The following is a 19,526-nucleotide window of genomic DNA, read 5'->3' on the forward strand; positions in this document are numbered from 1 at the left end:
GTGAGGAGCACAGTGACCCTCTCACTGAGATGGACTTATTTCCAGGTCAGTGGTTCATCTGACGTATATGACACATGTTATGATGCACCTGGACACATCAGGACAGGACTGTTCAGTCTTCATCACACTGAGGTTCAAAGGACAAAATGCAACAATCCGAGCATTTTTGTGACTTAAAGAGTCTTTAGATCCACAGATTTGCTCACATCCACATTTTACCTTGTTTACCTGAGCAGTTCTTTTCCTCTACAGAACCGGTGTCCAAACCCAGTGTGACCACGTCCTGCAACGAGACCCAGTGCATCCTGACCTGTGTGGGAGAGGAGACTAAACACACCAAATACTCCTGGAAAGAGGACAATGAAACTGTAAAGGAGGGAAACACCTTGACGGTGGAGAAGAGTGGAGAGCAGAGTAAAAGTTACACCTGTGTGTTCAGTAACCCTAAGAGTGAGGAGCACAGTGACCCTCTCACTGAGATGGACTTATTTCCAGGTCAGTGGTTCATCTGACGTATATGACACATGTTATGATGCACCTGGACACATCAGGACAGGACTGTTCAGTCTTCATCACACTGAGGTTCAAAGGACAAAATGCAACAATCTGAGCATTTTTGTGACTTGAAGAGTCTTTAGATCCACAGATTTGCTCACATCCACATTTTACCTTGTTTACCTGAGCAGTTCTTTTCCTCTACAGATCCTGTGTCCAAACCCAGTGTGACCACGTCCTGCAGTTGGACCCACTGCATCCTGACCTGTGTGGGAGAGGAGACTAAACACACGAAATACTCCTGGAAAGAGAACAATGAAACTGTAAAGGAGGGAAACACCTTGACGGTGGAGAAGAGTGGAGAGCAGAGTAAAAGTTACACCTGTGTGTTCAGTAACCCTAAGAGTGAGGAGCACAGTGACCCTCTCACTCAGATGGACTTATTTCCAGGTCAGTAGTTCAATAAAGTGTTTTTACTTTTTTATTATTACAGTATCTTCATACCACAGTGTAGATGGTGGTTCAACTGTGGTTAAAACTCCTGAGTAGTAAAGGAGGGTAAAAGGTGGTATCTGTGTTTGATGAGCTCCATCCTGCTGAAAGTTGTTCAGAGAATCAGGAACATTTAATATTATAAAGTGATAGATGTGCACTGCTTTGTCAGGATTTACTCACCATCTTCACCATGTTTTAAACTCTATTTCAGCCAAAGGTTCTTCAGCTGGTCCCATCACTGGTAGTGTCTGTGGATGGGTGGTGTTGTTCACAGTGCTGGTAGCAGGAGCTCTGATTTATTGAAAGAAAACATTCACAAGGTATGAATAACTAAACATGTAAAACAATGTAAAACACTTTACTCTGTTGAGGATTTCTGTTCCTCCAACATGACAGGAGCTGAACTTTGACTCAAGTGTGTTGATTGTACCTTTATTGGACTTTTACCGCATTCTGTTCACTCTAAACTCCGCTAGAGACCTGAATGTCCCTCACAACCCTTTGTGAGCATCTACACTTTCCTCACTTCTTATGAGTCAAGTAACAGCTCACCTGTTCTGTGAAGTTTCTGGTTCTGTTGTGATGGAACGACCTCCCCTCTCACTCAGAACTGCTGAATCTCTGTCCACATTTAAAAAGGGTCTGAAAACTTGTCTCTTCCAGACTCACTTTGCCCATCATCTCTTAAGCTCATGTTAAGGTATAAATATTCATGATGATGCTCAGATCAGTCCTTTACGGAGCCAGTTCTGCAATGTAATGTCAATGTTTATTTGTATCTCAAAAAAAAACTCCTAGGAAGGTGATTAGGAATAATGGATATTCAGACAAAGTTTTATGCAGCTACTTGTGTGATGAACGTTGGTTCATGTGGCGGAAGGAAACAAACTAACCAAAATCACACATCTGTATCTGTCTCTTCCTGCTAATGTAATGAACACATTGTATTTTCTATGAGACGTTTGCCGCTTTGGAAAAAAGTGTCATAAATGAATGAATGTAAATGTAAGTTTACACCTCCATTTACATCAGGTTCACTCTTTAATGCTGGACGACTCACAGTGTTGAGATGGTGGAGCAGATGGGGGTCAAGAGTCCTGAGCAATAAAGAAGAAAAACGCTTGTTCATAAGAGTCGATGAGCTACTGTTGTCACTTATAGACATAATAAGAAACTTTACTATGGTATCACACAAAGAATGCTGTAAAACATCCATATGAGCAGGAGTGTAGAGGATGTGAGTTGCTGAGCTTTAAGCTGACAGTGACACACAGGTGAAGAGTGTCAGGTAATGAGGCCCTGAAGCCTGGTGACTCAGTAAGAGGAAGAGAACACAATGTGGTAAACAGGGGTTTATACCATAAATCTCACCATATTTTCATGCAGAAAAAAAGTTTATTAATCAGTGATATAAAGAGTCACTTCCTGCACTGACAGGTGACATTAAACTATAAGACGGTTTGTACAACTGGTCACTGGTGTAAATTTAAGTGGTTCCTCATCTCTCTTTACCTCTGCAGGTGTAAATCTCCCTGAGGAGAAGAGGGACGAGTTCTATGCAGGTAAAGTTACTGTGGTACAAATGTGCCCCTTGACAGTGAGAGTCCATTGAGCTCCATCTGTGGTCAACTGTCCATCTTATATAGATACTGAAGAGATTTCATTGAAAACACCAAAGTCACTGGTGTGTGTGTGTGTGTGTGTGTGTGTGTGTTATGGGTTACACTCTGCACATCATGGACCACCTGATGGAGTTTCTTTCTCATGGAGTTTTATGGTCCTCTCTTTCTAGAGGTCAAGACAGTGTATCAGAATGTACAGGAACTGCAGTCCACTGGTAAGTATGAAGAAGGCAGCAAATGGCTATAGTGTAAAAGTGTGGTACAGACAGTGTGCTGAGTGACGTCCCCACTGGGTGTCCAGAGCATCTCACACAACATCATTAAATAATCCCAAGTAGAGCAGGACAGACCAGAATTCCTTTGTACAGCAACAGTGTCCAGATCATTGAAGGGGATCTGCTGTCCTTCACAGGACACACACACACACACACACACACACACACACACACACACACACACACACTGTCCTCGGTTTGCCCTCGGGTTATTATTATTGTTTAAGAAGGACAACACTTTGGTCTAAGGACATTGACACGTTCTTGACCGTCTACACTGAGGAATAAGACAAAAATATTGTTATTAATGAGAGCACCAGCAGGTGGCGTAGAGGTTAGAGATTTTCCATCTGCAAGTTTCTCATTTGAATCCCCATTCCCTGTACTGTACCCCATTAAGGCATTTACTCTGAAATACTGCAGTAAAAATTCCATGCTGTGCACAAAGTTCGTTTAAACCTCATTCTGTTAATAGGCTGCAGGACAAAGTCATCAGCTACATAATCCTTTTTATAAATATTCATGAAGCGTGGTGCAGTTTCCTTGTAGAAAAAATAGTTCATAAATTCATTCTTAAATACCTGATTATATAATTTCATTTGTTTTATATGTAGTTTATTGCTGCTTTATTTACTTATAGTTGGCTGTGGTTATTGATTCAAAATCACATTTGTCTGAGCCACTGGTGTAGATTATTGCGATATTTTCTTGCTGTAGATGTGATTGGTTTTCATTGTTGTTTAAAGTTCTGTGACTTTAATACTCTTCCCCCACTTATCCCCCTACACACACACACACACACACAGACACACACACACACACAAGGGCAGGGGACAAAAGGTAGGTCCCAAGTCCCGGGATCTTTCAGTAATTATGGTACGGGACAGGTGCGGGTCGAGGAATCAAGACGCAATCGTCGTTCTGGGGGGGTGGAGTCAGGGGACGAGGAGTCAGGACTGGGGACGATGAGGGCCAATGAGTGTTCGTAAATGCAGAGGGACCTTTGTCTCATCCTGGGAGCGGCGCTGTGTCTCCCTTCATCCCTTCATACTGTGCCTTGCTGACTGGCGCCAGGTGCTTGTGTGCGCGGTGCGATCGGGGGTGTGGGGATGTGACACAGCCCCCCTCGGGGTCTCAGTGTCAGTTTCAGTGCCGCTGCTCTAAATGATGTAATTTACCTCATTTTACACTGAGCTCACAGGTGCCGTTTGTGCCTTCACTTATAGAGAATTGCAGAGTTGAACACAAGCACATATGAGGACTTACTGTGGTACATGAACTTGAGCAGCTTATTGTTATTGTTATTATCGTTGTTGTTGTTGTTGTCTGTCTGATGCTTCCTATTTACTTCATTAATTTTCCCAGATGGTGGAAACACAAGAGTCACCGAAGAGAACAGAAGAGTCCAGAAAACATTGTACAGTTTACCTTATAAAACTGATCAAATATATTGATATGAAGTGATTCTTGTATTTTACCGTAGTAGCTGTGGTACAGCGAGTGTCTCTGTGTCTCATTTAGTCCTTTGGCAGTTTCCTCTGTCAAAGTTTGTCTCTTTGTGTCTCTGTGTCCTACAGCTGCCCGTTTCATGGACATTTGTACATAACATGTAAATGAGCTCTTCTTACGGTAAATACAGTGACGTTTGTTCGTTTCAACAAATGTTGACGAGGAGATTGAGCAAAGAGCCGCCGCTGGAAATTACAGTGTAATATTTAGTGAGAATATTACAGTATCTGGTCGGTATTTATTAGGTCACAGTATTTTACTCTCTCAATCTTTTCCTTTTAATCTTATTAATAATGCGACACTGTTCACCAGTTATTATAGTGTAACGTATCTTTTAAGTCAGAACATGTATACAGTACAATGAGCTCCTGTATCTCAGTTCTCCCACTGAACCTGGACTATTAACACAGTGATACTATAGTACTAATACTACAGTAATACTGTATGACACACTTTTGTACAGTAATATCTGGTCCATCACGGAGTCGCCGCTAATATCTTGTAGTCACACTTTTCAGTGCTCTTGTGTGTAAATATTCAGCTTCAAATGATTCATTATAGGAGCCTTTTCAGTGTTTGCTCTTTTTTATATTTTTACTGCTTTTAATAACATTAAATATCAGTTTGGTCACATTTTCCCCAGTTGTGGAACAAATCATAGCGAGCAAAGTGTGTGCAGTGATATATCTGGGAATGTTGGATAAATCTCAGCTTTTGTGTGTGTGAGTATATCAATAAATTCTTTCTCACAAAGGTTTGTTGTCTGCAATATTTCTTGTTGAACACAGTGACCGTATCCTCCCGCGGTCCTGCGGAAACACCTGGGTTTACCTGTCCTGTGGTACAGATGAGCACCTTTAAAAAGACACAATACATGGAAATGTTTTTCTCCTCCTCCACAGTCACCACCACCACCCACACACACACACACACACACACACTTTCAGAACCGCTCGTCCCATACGGGGTCACGGGGAACCGGAGCCGACCTGGTAACACAGGGCACAAGGCCGGAGTGGGAGGGGACACACCCAGGATGGGACGCCAGTCCGTCGCAAGGCACCCCAAGCGGGACTCGAACCCCCGACCCACCGGAAAGCAGGACTGTGGTCCAACCCACCGCGCCACCGCACCCCTGGTCACCCCCAATATTGTCTTGGTTCCATCAGCTCTATATAATAGAGAGACTGTAGAGCCACAGTCATCTTTTATTCCACTCTTGACTCTGAGTGCAGGAACACGAGACTGAAGAGCACCTCCTTCTCTCTCTACACACATTATTATAATTCTGTCTGCTGTATCAAGCATGGTTCTGTTGCGGCAGATGAGCTTCAGTCGTAGAGCACCTTGTGAGGCAGGTGTGTGCCTTTTCTTCTTTGTTGCTCGACTGCGTTTGAAGATGCCCGTTGGCCGCGGCTAACCAACTGGGAGAAACAGCGACGAGATTTGGTTAGGCCACCTTTCCCAGGCTCCAGCAATGCTGTCTCTAGAGAAGGCTGCTTGGTCGTTCAGGGTGCTGCCGAATGACGCCGTCGTCTCCGGGGTCAACGTCAGACGACCCTTACGCCCGGACCGCCTGCACGCAGGATCGGAACTGCAGCTTCCGGTGTCATCTTCCACCTGCCGCTTCGCCCCTTTCCCATCGCTGCAGGCCTTGATGATGATGCTGCTCGTAGACGTGGGCGGTGGAGGTTTTAGGTCGAGTGCAGTGTGCGAGTTACAAACAGAGCTGTGCTCTCAGTTGCGTGTGTGAGTTGAGAATCCAGTGTAGCTGGACTCTAAACCAGTTCTAACTGATGTCCAGATGTCCGGAAACATCCGTCCTCTCGGTCCGTCTCCTTTCACAAAACGTGCTGCAGCGAGTGGCAGCGCCCGGGTCTCATTTCCCCCGAGAGCGTCCCTTCGGCACATAGGTGCGGTCTCTCGGCCGTAGCTGTGTTTTCTCCATGTTCCTACATAAGCAGATGTTCCTCCATGAGGAACACACAGCACACACAGTCCAGTTCTCTCTTCCTGCCGCCCGTCTGCTATTTTAACGTATTTTCGTTGTAAAAGTCTGCTGAAGTGAGCAACTATGTGAAAAGTTCAACATAAAAACATAAAGAAACACATGTCTGGGCTATAAATGCTCAGGACCGGACACACACTCTCAGATCAGTTTCTGGGACAGTTGGACCTGCTGAGTCACCAAACTGAACTGACAGTCAGAGATCGAGCTTCATTTTACCTCATTTTTTACATAGCTGGTTATTTAGCCATTGGGAGCCTTTGAATCGATAACTGAACATGGACAGAGCGCAGATTGACTCATCAGTACAGGCGGTTCAGGGTTCGAACTCAGCTTCTTCACACACTTACTGGTCCACTAGAGACTCAGTGATGAGACACAAAAGAGCATAAAGACATTTTATTTCTCTTTCCATACAGAACTTCTCCAGGTCTTAACCATCGAGCAGCGACACGCTTACAGGACGTTGCACACGCGTGTGCTCAACTCACTGCCTCTGCTCATGTGAGCTGTGCTCTTGGAATACACCCCGAAACCGTCTTCTGATCAGTACGTTCCCAAAGCGAAGCAACTCGAGGCCTTTCGGTCTCGTACCCCTGCACGTGAACATTTAGAAACCCCAGAGGGCGCTTCGGCCTGAAGTTTCCAGAACCTTCTGCAGGCATGCAAGTGTCACAGCTGCACACATGACACACGTCAAATAATCGAAAGAGGTAAAAAAGGACTGAAATGTAAATAATAGAGTATATCCCTGGGTACATAATAGAGTAAATATTGAGAATGTGGTTAGCCTTCATCAGGAGCTCCTGTTTATTGTTAATAAAAATAACGGTTAATACTGCGTTCATACCGACTGCAGGATGGTCGTGTAGCAGTTGGACCCACTTGTGTCTTCATTTCTATTTCCATTATGACCATTTCAGACACGTTTGTGCCGAGAGTCTGAGTAAACTCCGAGTAAACGAAGGTACAAACACGCAGTTACCGACATGCAGCTCTAGTGTCTGGTAGGACTTAGCACTTACGTTTCAGAAGGTTCCTAAAAGTGTAATGCACTAAATAAAAAAGGAAAATATGGGAATAAAAACAAGGTTGGCAAAGGATAAATGAACAAGGTGTCCGGAGGGAAGCGGCTCTCAAAAAGATTCGAAAAGATTCCCAAGAGCCTCCTTGAATGTGGGAGGGATTCAGCAGCTCCGAGGGTCACAAGGAGCTCTTTTTTGCCTTTTGGTTGTTCTTGCTTTTAGCAAATAAAATGTTAATTTTTTAAGAAAACACACAAGGAGCCGTTTCAAAATAAAAGGCAAGTAACGCTCTTCAGTTTTACCACAGTCAGGTGCATTCGTAAAGAATTATGGGTCCATTTTCAGCTTCTGCGCTTTCGCCGTGCCTCCACTTCCCCTCCTCCACCTTCTCGTCTCCTGTGGGAATCGACCAAACATCAGTCTGGTTTCCACCTCACACTCCACTGTGACGCAGCTGCTCAGCCAGTCGGTCGTGTTTCTCCCTTGTGCATTTATTCCGGATTCAAAAAAAAATCACTGCGTTCTGCACCTGTACTGTGAGTGCACTACTTCACCGTGGTAAGCCTCAGCGCAGTATACTTGTTTACAGCCTGCACTTCGGCTGAGATGTCACTGATCACAGTGGCCATCCTGATTATAACAGCGGTGTGTATGACACCACAACACACACACTGCACACACCTCCGCCTCCTGCTTTAGAACACAGAAGTGAATAAAGTAATTTACAGTAAACTGCACCTGCTGCCTGTCACTATGTAAGGAGTTCATGCAGCATAAATTAATTTTCACACAGTCAGATGTTGCACAAGTGGCTATGATACAGACAGCAAGTAATGGCTAGAAGTTTAAAGATTGCAAAAAAACATGTTTTAATTGTGTCATGAAATTGAACGGATTTATACCTGGAGGCTCTTCATGACCAACAATATAAAGTTTTAGTCCACAGGACAGAGTTTATAACTGCAGCAATAGGGGAGGGGACCTGTGCCGTATATGGGTAACTTTACCGTAGGAAACCGCATTATACTCAGTCGAGCAGGAGGTACTCACTGAGACTGACCTGGGAATTCTCAAGGTGTGGAAATCATGGCCTGGAACCTGCGCGCAGAAAGAAGATTTAAAGAAGCAGTTCTGATGATTAGCAGCTCCAGAGCTCAGGGACTACTGGGTACGCTGGTTTTTACTGTGGTAACACACCCTGTAAGAGTCCAGTGAGAACTTTGAGCTCTAAGTGCTGTTCATACAGACGGGACTCCTCCGGTGGGGGTTCATTTTCACGATACTGCACATTAATTGTGAGCAGGGATCACTGTGTCTGTACACGTTGGGTCACACTCACCTTTTCACACCAAAATCCACACCAATAACAGTATCACATGAGCAGAGATGCTTGCAGTGATGATGGAAGCAGAAGCTGGAAGAAATCCAGTTTAAAATGCAAATTAGCCTGATGTGTAAAACTTAAGAAAGTAACTTTACAGAAACGACATTAGAATTTTATGGGTTTCTAGTATAATAACTGCTGTCAACAAGAGACAATAAAGGGAAGACAGAAAAATCCCGGTAACAGAATAAACCTGTGGCCAAACAGCAGCTGAACCAACGTCCACACTGTGGTATGAAAACAGTGCGATGCTACAAGTTACATATCACTTTCTTGAGCTACTGACCTCTAGGTTTGGCCAGTCCAGGTTTTGGCTTATGGGGGGGTGGTGCTTTGGGATCTATAATAAATAAGCAAACAAGTAAATAAATATTGTAGTAATTCACAAAAAAGCTTGTCTTTAGCATTACAGGACAGCTGGTGGTGTAGAGGTTTCGATCTGAAGGTTGCAGGTTTAAATCCCGCCTCTGGCTGTAGTAGCCTTGAGCAAAGTACTTACCGTAAAGTGATCTAATAAAACTACCCTGCTGTACAAATGGGTAAAGAACTGTAACCTAAACACTATAAGTCGCTTTGGAGAGAATTGTCAGTTACATGAATAAATCTAAGTGATGAAACATGGTCTGTGGTTAAAAAGGCAAAATGACTACAGTTCTATGCGTTTCCTTCCTATCAGACAGAGAAGGTGAGCAAGAGCGAGCGCCTCTTTACTGCATTTATGCTCATGTGTTTCTAAAGTCCTGTTCACCGCGTGTCTGTGTTCTAGTCCAGAGCTCCAGTCCTGTCTGTGTCTGTCCTCTGTGTTCCTGTTCCTGTCCCCGTCCTGGTCCAGTTTCTAGGAGTGCTGGCGGTGTGGGGATCCGAACCACCTCCAGTGCGACTGTCCCATAATGGACGTTGGCGCCGCTGGTGCTGCTGCTCTCGGTCCGGCTCCGAGATACCGAGTCCCCATAAGGTTCCGAGGGGGTATCTGCCGGGCTTTGCTGGACTCAGGGTGTCAACAAACCATGGTCCACCAAAGCATAGTACTGCCGGGGACACGGGGTAAGCGGGAGATAGTGAGGGTTCAGTGTGTTCACGGGGATGTGCACAGTTACTTGTCACGAGGACTGCATTCTGGATGGGGGGGGCGATGTTATAGGGTACGGGCATTCTCGCTAATATTAGGGACCGACTGGGCGGGCTTTGCTGGGGCCCTCGTGCAGACAGAAGCGGAGGGGGAAGCCCACTGCCTCCCGACCACACCGGGTAACAACGGGCCGGATGCTGAAACACCGGACCCCCCGGCGACCATTGTGAGGCTGGCGCAGGTGAGCGACTTCCCCCTCGAGCAGTCGCGGGACGCGCGCGAACAGGTAACAAAAATAGACGGCGTGCTGGTCCGCCCTGGATAGCCTCCATCTCACCCCAACTTTTGCATGTTTGCGATCGCTGCTACCGCGTACATCGAAACCCAGAAGCCATGGAGGAGAACCTCCAGTTGTAAGTACCCTACGGTTGCCGGGAACCGTTGTTCCGTGCGGCTCACTCCAACCCCATGGCGGGACACCTCGGGCGGGATAAAACCCTGGAGCGGCTCTTGGCACAATTCTACTGGCCGGGTATCCGCGGTGATGTCTGTCATTGGTGTGCCGCGTATCCGGAATGCCAGAGAGTAAACCCCCCTGCAGAGCCACGTGCGCCGCTGTGTCCGCTACCCTTGGTAGACACTCCATTCGACCGGGTGGGGATGGACCTCATAGGGCCATTAGAGCAGAGCGCGCAGGGCTTCCGGTTTGTGTTAGTGGTGGTCGATTATACTATGCGGTACCCCGAGGCGGTCCCCTTGTGGAACATGACGGCACGTACGGTGACGGAGGCGTAGTTTAAAATATTCACGAGGATGCGGGTTCCAAAGGTAATTTTCACCGACCAGGGCACCACGTTTATCTCCCGCACCCTTATGGATTTGTGTAAGTTATTGGGGATCCAGCCTGTACGCACTAGCATGTTCCACCCTCAAAGCGACGGTCCGGTGGAACGCTTTAATCGTATTCTGAAAAATATGATTGCAAAATTCGTGGCTGACGACCCCAGACACTGGGACCAGCTGCTAGACCCCCTGTTGCTTGCGGTGCAAGAGGTGCCCCAGGAATCCATAGGGTTTTCCCCTTTTAAGATAAGATAAAACTTTATTCATCCCGAAGGAAATTCTTGTGCCAGAGATTGCTCAAACAGATTAACCACAACAATTACATATAAAAGTAAAAAAAAAAAAAAAAAAAAGTACACAAAGTAAGAAAGCAAAGTGGAAGGTAGAAAATGACACAGCACATAATATTACACCTTGTATTACATTATTATATTAAAATTTTAAACAATTTAAAACAATTGCACATGATATTAAATGGTTATATTGCTAGTAATGCTGAAAGAAGTAATGATATTGCACATAATAATTATACAATTATACTCGATGTCTTGATGTTACCACTTTACTCCCTACAGAAGGGGGAAGAGTTGTACAAATTGATGGCCACTGGTATAAAAGACCTCCTATGGCGTTCTGTGGTACACCTCGGTGGTCTTAATCTACGGCTGAAGCTGCTCCGCTGTGCTTCCAACGTGGCATGCAGGGGATGAGAGGCATTATCCATAATACTGAGTAATTTCCTCAGCATCCTCCTCTCTAACACCTCCACCAAAGACTCCAATTCCACCCCCAAGACAGAGCCAGCTTTCCTGATGAGCTTATTGAGTCTATTGGCATCTGCTGCCTTCATCCTGCTGCCCCAGCACGCTACAGTGTAGAAGATAACACTGGCCACCACTGAGTGATAGAATATCTGCAGCATGGTTCTGCAGGCATTGAAAGACCTAAGTTTCCTGAGAAAGTACAAGCAGCTAAAACCTCAGTGTTTTTAGTCCAGTCCATCTTATTATCTATGTGAACACCCAGATACCTGTAGTCCTCAACAATGTCCACCTCTGTTCCCCGGATGCTAACGGGATTTGGACAGGTCTTTTGCCTCCTAAAATCTACCACCAACTCCTTGGTCTTTGTTATGTTGAGTTGCAGGCGATTTAGTTCGCACCACTCCACAAAACTGTCCACCACACTCCTATACTCAGCCTCCTGTCCCCTACTAATAAAACCAACAATGCCAGAGTCGTCAGAAAACTTCTGCAGATGGCAGGACTGTGAGTAGTATCTAAAATCTGATGTATAGAGTGTGAACAGAATTATTTGAATTATTATACAGGCGTCGCCATGTGGGATCCTGGACATTGTGAAGGAGGCGTGGGAAGAAGATCCCAGCCTCATTAGAAACGAAGTGCAACACGTCCTCAACCTGCGAGAGCGGTTAAACACCCTTGGGTGTCTGTCATGGGAGCACCTCCAACAGGCCCAGGAGAGGCAAGCGCACGCATACAACAGGGGGGCGTGGCTACGGCACTTCACCCTGAGTGAGAAGGTTCTTGTCCTGTTTCCCACCTCGTAGTCAAAATTGCTCGCCAAGTGGCAAGGACCCTTTGTGGTCACACGGCGTATCGGGGCGGTCAACTATGAGGTCCTCCGACCAGACCGAGGGGGCGCGTGCCAGATATACCACCTCAACCTTCTGAAAAGCTGGCAGGAGGCTCCGGTCGCCTTGCTGGCCACCACAGTACCGCTACGGGACGAGTTGGGACCGGAGCTGCTCGCCCTAAACAAGAAGCCTCTTTCTGTCACCGTGGGCCCGGGCCTTACAGAGGCCCAACAAAGGGAGGTGGTACAGGTGCAACAGGAGTACTCGGTTGTATTCTCTGCTCTGCCGGGCCGGATGTCCCTTGTCCAGCCCCGACTACAGTTTCTCAGCGGGGGGGGGTGTGGAGCCACCCCTACCGCATTCCTGTCCACAAACAAAAGGTGGTACGGGACGAACTCGACAAGTTGCTGCAGCTGGGGATCATCGAGAAATCCCACAGCGACTGCAGCAGCCCGGCGGTTCTGGTCCCGAAACCGGACGGCTCCATTCGTTTTTGCATAGACTACTGTTGGGTCAATGTGGTCACCAAGTTCGATGCCTACCCCATGCCCTGAGTGGATGAGTTGCTGGATTGGCTGGGAACGGCTCGTTTTTATTCGACACTGGATCTCACCAAAGGCTACTGGCAGATTCCCTTGTCTCCAGAGTCCAAGGAGATCTTGGCCTTTTCCACTCCTTTTGGTTTACACCAATTTGTCACACTCTCGTTTGGTTTACATGGGGCCCCGGCCACTTTTCAGAGGCTCATAGACAAGGTCCTCGTGCCGCACGCTGGGTACGCAGCGGCGTACCTGGACGACATCATCATCTACAGCCTGGACTGGTCCCGGCCCATGGCTCACCTGCGGGCAGTTCTGCAGGCACTGAGGGAGGCGGGCCTCACGCCAAACCCAGTGAAGTGTGCAGCTGGGAGGAGGGAAGTACGGTATCTGGGGTTCCTCTTGGGGAACAGACAAATTCGGCCTCAGATTAACAAAACAGCCGCCATCGCGTCCTGTCCGCCCCCCAAGACAAAAAAACAGGTGAGGTCCTTTCTGGGACTCGTAAATTACTATCACCGGTTTATCCCGGACTTTTCCACCTTAAACGCGCCCCTGACGAACCTCACCCGCCAAGAGGCCCCAGAACCGGTCTAGTGGACGGAGCCGTGCCAGCTTGCTTTCCGTAAGATTAAAGAGACGTTGTGTGGGGGTCCTGTCCTTGCCTGCCCTGACTTCTCTCTCCCCTTTCTCCTGCAGACCGATGCCTCAGATCGGGGTTTGGGGACGGTCCTCTCCCAGGAGGTAGATGGGGAGTGGCACCCCGTACTGTACCTCAGCTGCAAGCTGACCAGGGCCAAACAAAAGTACAGTACCATCGAGAAGGAGTGCCTGGCAATCAAATGGGCGGTCCTCTCCCTCCGGGTTTACCTCCTGGGACGGGAATTCGACCTCTGCACAGATCACGCCCCCATACAGTGGCTCCATTCCATGAAGGACTCGAACCCCCACCTGACCCGTTGGTACCTGGCCCTACAGCCTTTCCGTTTCCGGGTGGTGCATCGCCCGGGGCGGGACCTGGTGGTCCCTGACTTCCTCTCATGATGGGGAGGGGTGGCGGGGCAGATGGGGGACCTGTCAGTGATGGTGGAGGGGTGTAAGATGCCGAGGCGGGCAGGAAGGGGGGCGGAGTCCAGGGTAAGCCAGCCGCAGCTGGGGCTAATTGCAACCTTTATTTCTTTCCCCTGGATCTGCCAGTGAGAGAGAGAGAGAGAGAGAGAGACGGAGGAGGAGAGAGAGAGAAAGAGAGAGACCTGCGATAGCCACAACCCCGATCAGGACCACGACCCCGGTCCCGACCACAGCCCCGATCCCGACCACGACCCTGAAGCACCGCCCCGCTCTACCAGTTCCCGGTTCCCCCCTTTCCCCCCACTGTTATCTTCCCACTGTACAGTTCACTGAATTTACTGACCTTTAGGTGGGCTTTTCTCAGGTTTCTTTGTTGGCTCAGGTGGGGGGTCACTGGAATCTAAAATCAACAAGCATATAGTTATTAAACAAGCAAATATTGCAGTAACCAAAAAAAACTTTACCACTAAGTGATAAAGCATGGTCAGTGGTAAAAGTGTGTTGAAAAGCCAGAAGAGCTATAGTACTACGTGTTTCCAGCCTGGGGGACAGACAGACAAACCCCCTGCAGCATTATGGTGGGACTGTGCGTTTCCTTCACCGTCTCCTAGACTTGAGGACACTCAGCTCCCCATCGTGGCAGCAGCACACCGGGCTTCAAATGAACAATTCACACTGAAATATGGTACTTTCTCTGACAGTCCTTCACCAAGTCAAGACCCACCTACACCTGGAAACAAGCTCGAGTTCCTCTGTTAGATCATGATTGGTCTCCACAACAGGGCCTCCAACTGAGGACAAGATGGTCATTATAATGTAAGGATCGGAGCTTCTTAGGAATTAATGTCATTTTCTAAACGGAATCCCTTCTTCATTTCATCTACCTGAAATGTGGCAATCTTTCATTAATAGGGGTTGCACGGTGGCACAGCGAGTAGCGCTGCTGTCTCGTATCGCCTGAGTGGTGTGAGAGGACATGGGTTTAATCCCCACTCAGTATGTGCGGAGTTTGCATGTTCTCCCTGTGTCTGCATGGGTTTCCTCCAGGTGCTCTGGTTTCCTCTCATGCTCCAAAGACATGTTGTTCAGGTTCCCCCATAGTGTGTGAGTGACAGAGGGAGTGTATGTGTTCCACTGATGAGTGATCCATTGTAAGTTGTGTATCTAGCAGTGTAAGTTACCGTGGTGAATAAGGTGTGTGGGCTGATAACACTACATAGAGTTCATTGGAAGTCACTTTGGAGAAAAGTTTCTGATAAATGTAATTTTATTGTTAAAGGTTTTCATAACGTTCAGCTCTTCATTAAAAAAATAATCCACTGAACTTTCAAAAATCTTATGTGGTGTACAAAACCAGAATGTAAAGTGAGTCAAATGATTGTGCCAGAATAAAAAAATAAATAAATAAATAAATAAATAAATAAATAAATAAAGAAAAACTAGCAGGATTCACAGGTTTCTTTTGTTTTATGCTCTTACTGTACATCCTGATCCACTCACCTGACACACTCAGCTGCACAGTCATTTCACACAATTTGTTTTGCGAGCTGTCAAGCAGCATCGCGGTGTATTCTCCTGCGTCGGACCTGCGCACTTCGGACACCACAAGGGTTCCACGCTCTGTTAAGCCAAAATTTTCCTGCAGTGATTTGATTCCCTTCTTTATGCTAGCAACTTCTTGCCCTTCTTTTTTCCAGATCACATCATAATTTTCTTGGTATGTTCCACAACTGAGCCGAAGGAATTTCTCTTCATCAAGAGCGGCGCGCTCCTGGACCACGTTGGCCGTCACTGCGAGCCGAGCAGAACGGGACAAGAAAAGGATATTATTATCATCATTATTACCATGAGTTTACCACACCCTGGTACCAGGGTAGGCAGCAGCAGCCCATATCTAACACTCTTCACTCTCGTCCGTTACATTGTCACTGTGTTTACCAGCAAAGGAAATATCCAATGGCATCTGCGTTACAGTAAAAAACATAAACCAAGTGTGACGAATTCACTGTAATATAGTAGTAGAAGAACTAAAAATATAAAAACAAAAAAGCCTTTTTCACAAGTCAGAAAGGATGCAGCAATACAGTGAAAGTGTCTGCTACCTGAACCACTTCGAAAACACATCGTGATCATTTTGGCTTAAAGTGTAGTGTTGAACAACAGCTGGTAACATAGAGGTTAGAGCTCCTCCCTTTGGATCCAGAGGTCACAGGTTCAATTCCCCACCTCCAGCTGTAATACCCTTGAGCAAGGTACTTACCCTGAATTGCTCCAGTAAAATTACCCACCTCAAATGGGTAAATAGTTGTAAGCTGCTTTGGAGAGAAGTGCCAGATAATATAAACAATTATTACAGTCTCATGTAATCCATAAACAACTCCAAGCAACATACAACTGTTGATACATTTACAGAGGTGGATAGTTTGACTGGAGCAATTCAAGCAGTAAGTAGCAGAGTACAACAGCTGGATACGAGACTCAAACCTGCAACCTTTGAGTTCAAAGGCAGCACCTTTACCACTATGATACAAGCTGTGCCTTTACAAAACATTACATCCCAAAATCATATGAATACGGAGCTCAGTGAAGCTGCCCCCCTACAAATAGCACAAATGAAAAAAAAAAACCTTGATTATTCGTTAGTTCTACATTTGAGCGTCTTGCTCCTTATGACAGGTGAAAATGCGAGGAGTGAAACGAAACGGAAGCAGTAAAGGAAACTAAGTCTAATGACAACAAATTGCTATAATTATATAAGCAGTTAACTTAGCAGCATGACATGACACAGAGCGCGAACTCACACGCGCGTTTCACGAGGACAGAGTAAGTTACGTGGAGTTACGGCTGATAAACAGAGTTCACACAGATTGAACATAAAGCAAATAAACATCCTAACCAATCGCAATCATGTTTGCAAGAACTTCACAACTTACAGTTATTGCTTCCAGAAAAACACACAGAACTCAGACGCTTCCACTACACCTATTGTAATGATGACGTATCATGGTGGAGACTAAGGGGTTGCTCCGCCCCCTCGATGCTGGCTCCCGGGCGCGCAGGCTGATATACGTGGCCGTGTACACCTTTTGTGCCTCGCACGTTTTGGAGATTACTTTAATGTTGTTTATTTTATTGTAAGGACAGCTGTGTGAAATATGTCATCCATAGTTGCCCACAAGATATTAAAAAGAAGAGCTTCCTTTTGTCCGTGTCCGTCTGGATTTATATAATTATATATACGCCTTTCTGGAATCCACGTGAGGATCTGGGCTAACTCATTAGTTTAGCCGGATCGTTACACTATCCATGATCCATGATCCATCCATCCATCCATCCAGACAGAGCAGCGCACCATGGAAATACCACGCGTGACGTGAACAAATCGCGTATCAACGTGTTGAAATGAAGTGAAGGTTTCGCAGTTGCGCGTTAGAACAAAGGTTGAGCTCAACAAAGCAATTAATCACATTGAACGTTGCTTTTCTGTTTTTTTTTTAATGAATTAAACAAATCCCTCAGTTGATATCTGAAAAAGTAACAGAGATTCAGTCGCGGTTTAAGCGGCAAATTCGAGCGTCTGCGGCGTGGTCGTGGGGGGGCCGGAGTGACGTCAATTCCGAAAAAATAAATGCTAATATCGCAAAAGCTGAAACGGCACAAATTTTAAATGCAGATTATAAAACATGCAGAAGACTAGGACCCCCCAGCAAATCCCACCCACTACGAACCCATGAGACTCTTAAGCCACAAAGTTACACTTTGAAAGTTTGTGCCGAGTCTCGGCGTTTTCGAGCTCCGCGGGGGGCGGAACCCTCACAATGGGAGGGGGGGTCCTGTTCGCTGTCCCCAGTAGAACACAAGGGCCCCGCTGTCGCACTTTCTCGAAAACGGTCTTTTGTGCGGAAACACGCGACTGAGCGACTCGGACGGAGCCCCTACGTTTTGTACCACAGTAAAACTTACCGAGGCTCGGAAGAGCGGTGAAGAGGAGCACGAAGAGACACAGAGCTGCTGGCGGCAGCGAACACATGATTATAATCATCTCCTTTCCCCGGTTTACTGCGAAAGAGACCCGAGTGTAGAGTAAAGCAGAGTAAATGTGGGCGCGGTGCGCTCTGATGATGAAATCCAGATGTTGGGAGCGCAGTAAATAGGAGTGTGCGCGTGATCCACAACATCCAGCTGTGACAGCACTCTACCCCCCCCCCCGGCCAGTCCAAGGTCCGAAATGTGATTCTGCTCTTCTTCTTCCCTCCTCATTCAGACACTAAAAAGAAAGAAGAAAAAGAACAAAAAAGAGTTGGGAGGAACATGATCATGGAGCGCGAGGAGCTTTTTGGACACTGGCACTGACACTGGTCTGGAGTTCAGTCCGCTCCGGATGTCCCATACAGTACTGGGGTACAAACCAGTGTACAAACCAGTGTACAGGAGGAAACACCTTCCCAGCTGTGCGCTGTTTCATTTACATTCCTCTTTGGGGCTTCTCTCTGGTTCTTCTGGCACCGTGGTAAAAACACACACATTCATACTAAGTGCTGCGAGTCACTCATTTCACAGTTATTTCAAAGTAAACCTGGTAAATGTTGTACAAGAAGAGCAGCTCTCACTGCAGTGCTTACACTGATTTACCTGTTTGCTTTCACCTGAAGGATGTTTTAAACAGTGTTATAAATAAACACAGAATGGATTGTGTGAAAATGCATTTTTCATACATAATAAACCATCGTGAAGTTTTGTTTAAAACCCAAACTTTGTGTTCAATGTGTTAAACTGAATGTTTCATTGTTTTCTGATCTTCACTATTTATTCTTTTTGACAAAGGACTGAACACATAGATGTGGGGGTGCGGTGACGCAGTGGGTTGGACCATGGTTCTGCTCTCCTGTGGGTCTGGGGTTCGAGTCCTGCTTGGGGTGCCTTGTGACGGACTGGCATCCCGTCCTGGGTGTGTCCCCTCCCCCTCTGGCCTTACGCCCTGAGTTGCCGGGTAGGCTCCGTGGCCCTGTATAGGACAAGCGGTTCTGAAAGTGTGTGTGTGTGTGTGTGTGTGTGTGTGTGAACACATAGAAGAGTTTAGTTGATCTTCTACTTTAATACACATTAATTAAAGAGATTTAAAGCAACACACAAGGTGAACATTCAGTGTGGAAAAACAAGCAGCACTTAATGTGCTTTTAAGCTAAATAACAACAATATAAACTTGTCTTTCAAAGATTTTTACACTCGACTCCCTCCAAAGAGACAATCTGGTCCATGAAAGTGGTCCATCAGACAACCTTCTCCCATTAATTGAAGAAAAGGAATGTTACAAAGTGTTCCTGGAATACATCACGTCCATTTATACAGCAGAGTGTTTTTACTGCAGTAATTCAGGGTAAATACTTTGATTCAGTATAATACAGCAGGAGAGGGGATTCGAACCCAGGATGTTCTTCTTGCAACAACACAGTACAGTAGAGCACAGTACAAACTGCTCCTGAAGACAAGAGTCACTTTAAACACAAGTCCTTGTGTAACGATGACAATGAAAACCATAAGTATCATTCTTATTAAGGCCAAAGAACTGACTCTGCCCTGTAAGTGTTACAAAT

The 19,526-nt window shown here is 46.3% G+C and overlaps 1 protein-coding gene and 1 long non-coding RNA gene across 4 annotated transcripts in view; one reads left to right on the plus strand and one right to left on the minus strand.

Annotated features, from left to right (window-relative positions):
- LOC108931701 (carcinoembryonic antigen-related cell adhesion molecule 5-like) overlaps window positions 1–2,536 on the plus strand; it is a 35,111-nt gene extending 32,575 nt beyond the window's left edge. Inside the window, exons 4-7 of the mRNA XM_029257928.1 lie at window positions 253–495; window positions 703–945; window positions 1,202–1,310; window positions 2,511–2,536. Of these exons, the coding sequence (XP_029113761.1) occupies window positions 253–495; window positions 703–945; window positions 1,202–1,293 (578 nt within the window). The 3' untranslated portion in view covers window positions 1,294–1,310; window positions 2,511–2,536. The remainder of the gene's footprint in view (window positions 1–252; window positions 496–702; window positions 946–1,201; window positions 1,311–2,510) is intronic.
- A 5,129-nt stretch (window positions 2,537–7,665) lies between these two features.
- Window positions 7,666–18,129, minus strand: LOC108935301 (uncharacterized). 3 transcript variants are annotated; one of them, XR_003798144.1, is made up of 7 exons: window positions 17,896–18,129; window positions 15,433–15,723; window positions 14,276–14,332; window positions 9,100–9,153; window positions 8,769–8,843; window positions 8,480–8,527; window positions 7,666–7,825 (listed from the first exon to the last, which is right to left on the minus strand). It is a non-coding gene; the product is annotated as an uncharacterized LOC108935301 (long non-coding RNA). The 3 variants fall into 3 exon arrangements; XR_001966192.2 differs by having other exon boundaries at window positions 7,675–7,825; window positions 8,490–8,527; window positions 17,896–18,128; XR_003798143.1 differs by lacking the exon at window positions 17,896–18,129 and adding an exon at window positions 16,866–16,901 and having other exon boundaries at window positions 7,675–7,825; window positions 8,490–8,527.
- Window positions 18,130–19,526: the final 1,397 nt, after the last annotated feature.

This window comes from Scleropages formosus, chromosome 14 (genome assembly GCF_900964775.1).
Source record: "Scleropages formosus chromosome 14, fSclFor1.1, whole genome shotgun sequence".
Lineage (NCBI taxonomy): Eukaryota > Metazoa > Chordata > Actinopteri > Osteoglossiformes > Osteoglossidae > Scleropages > Scleropages formosus.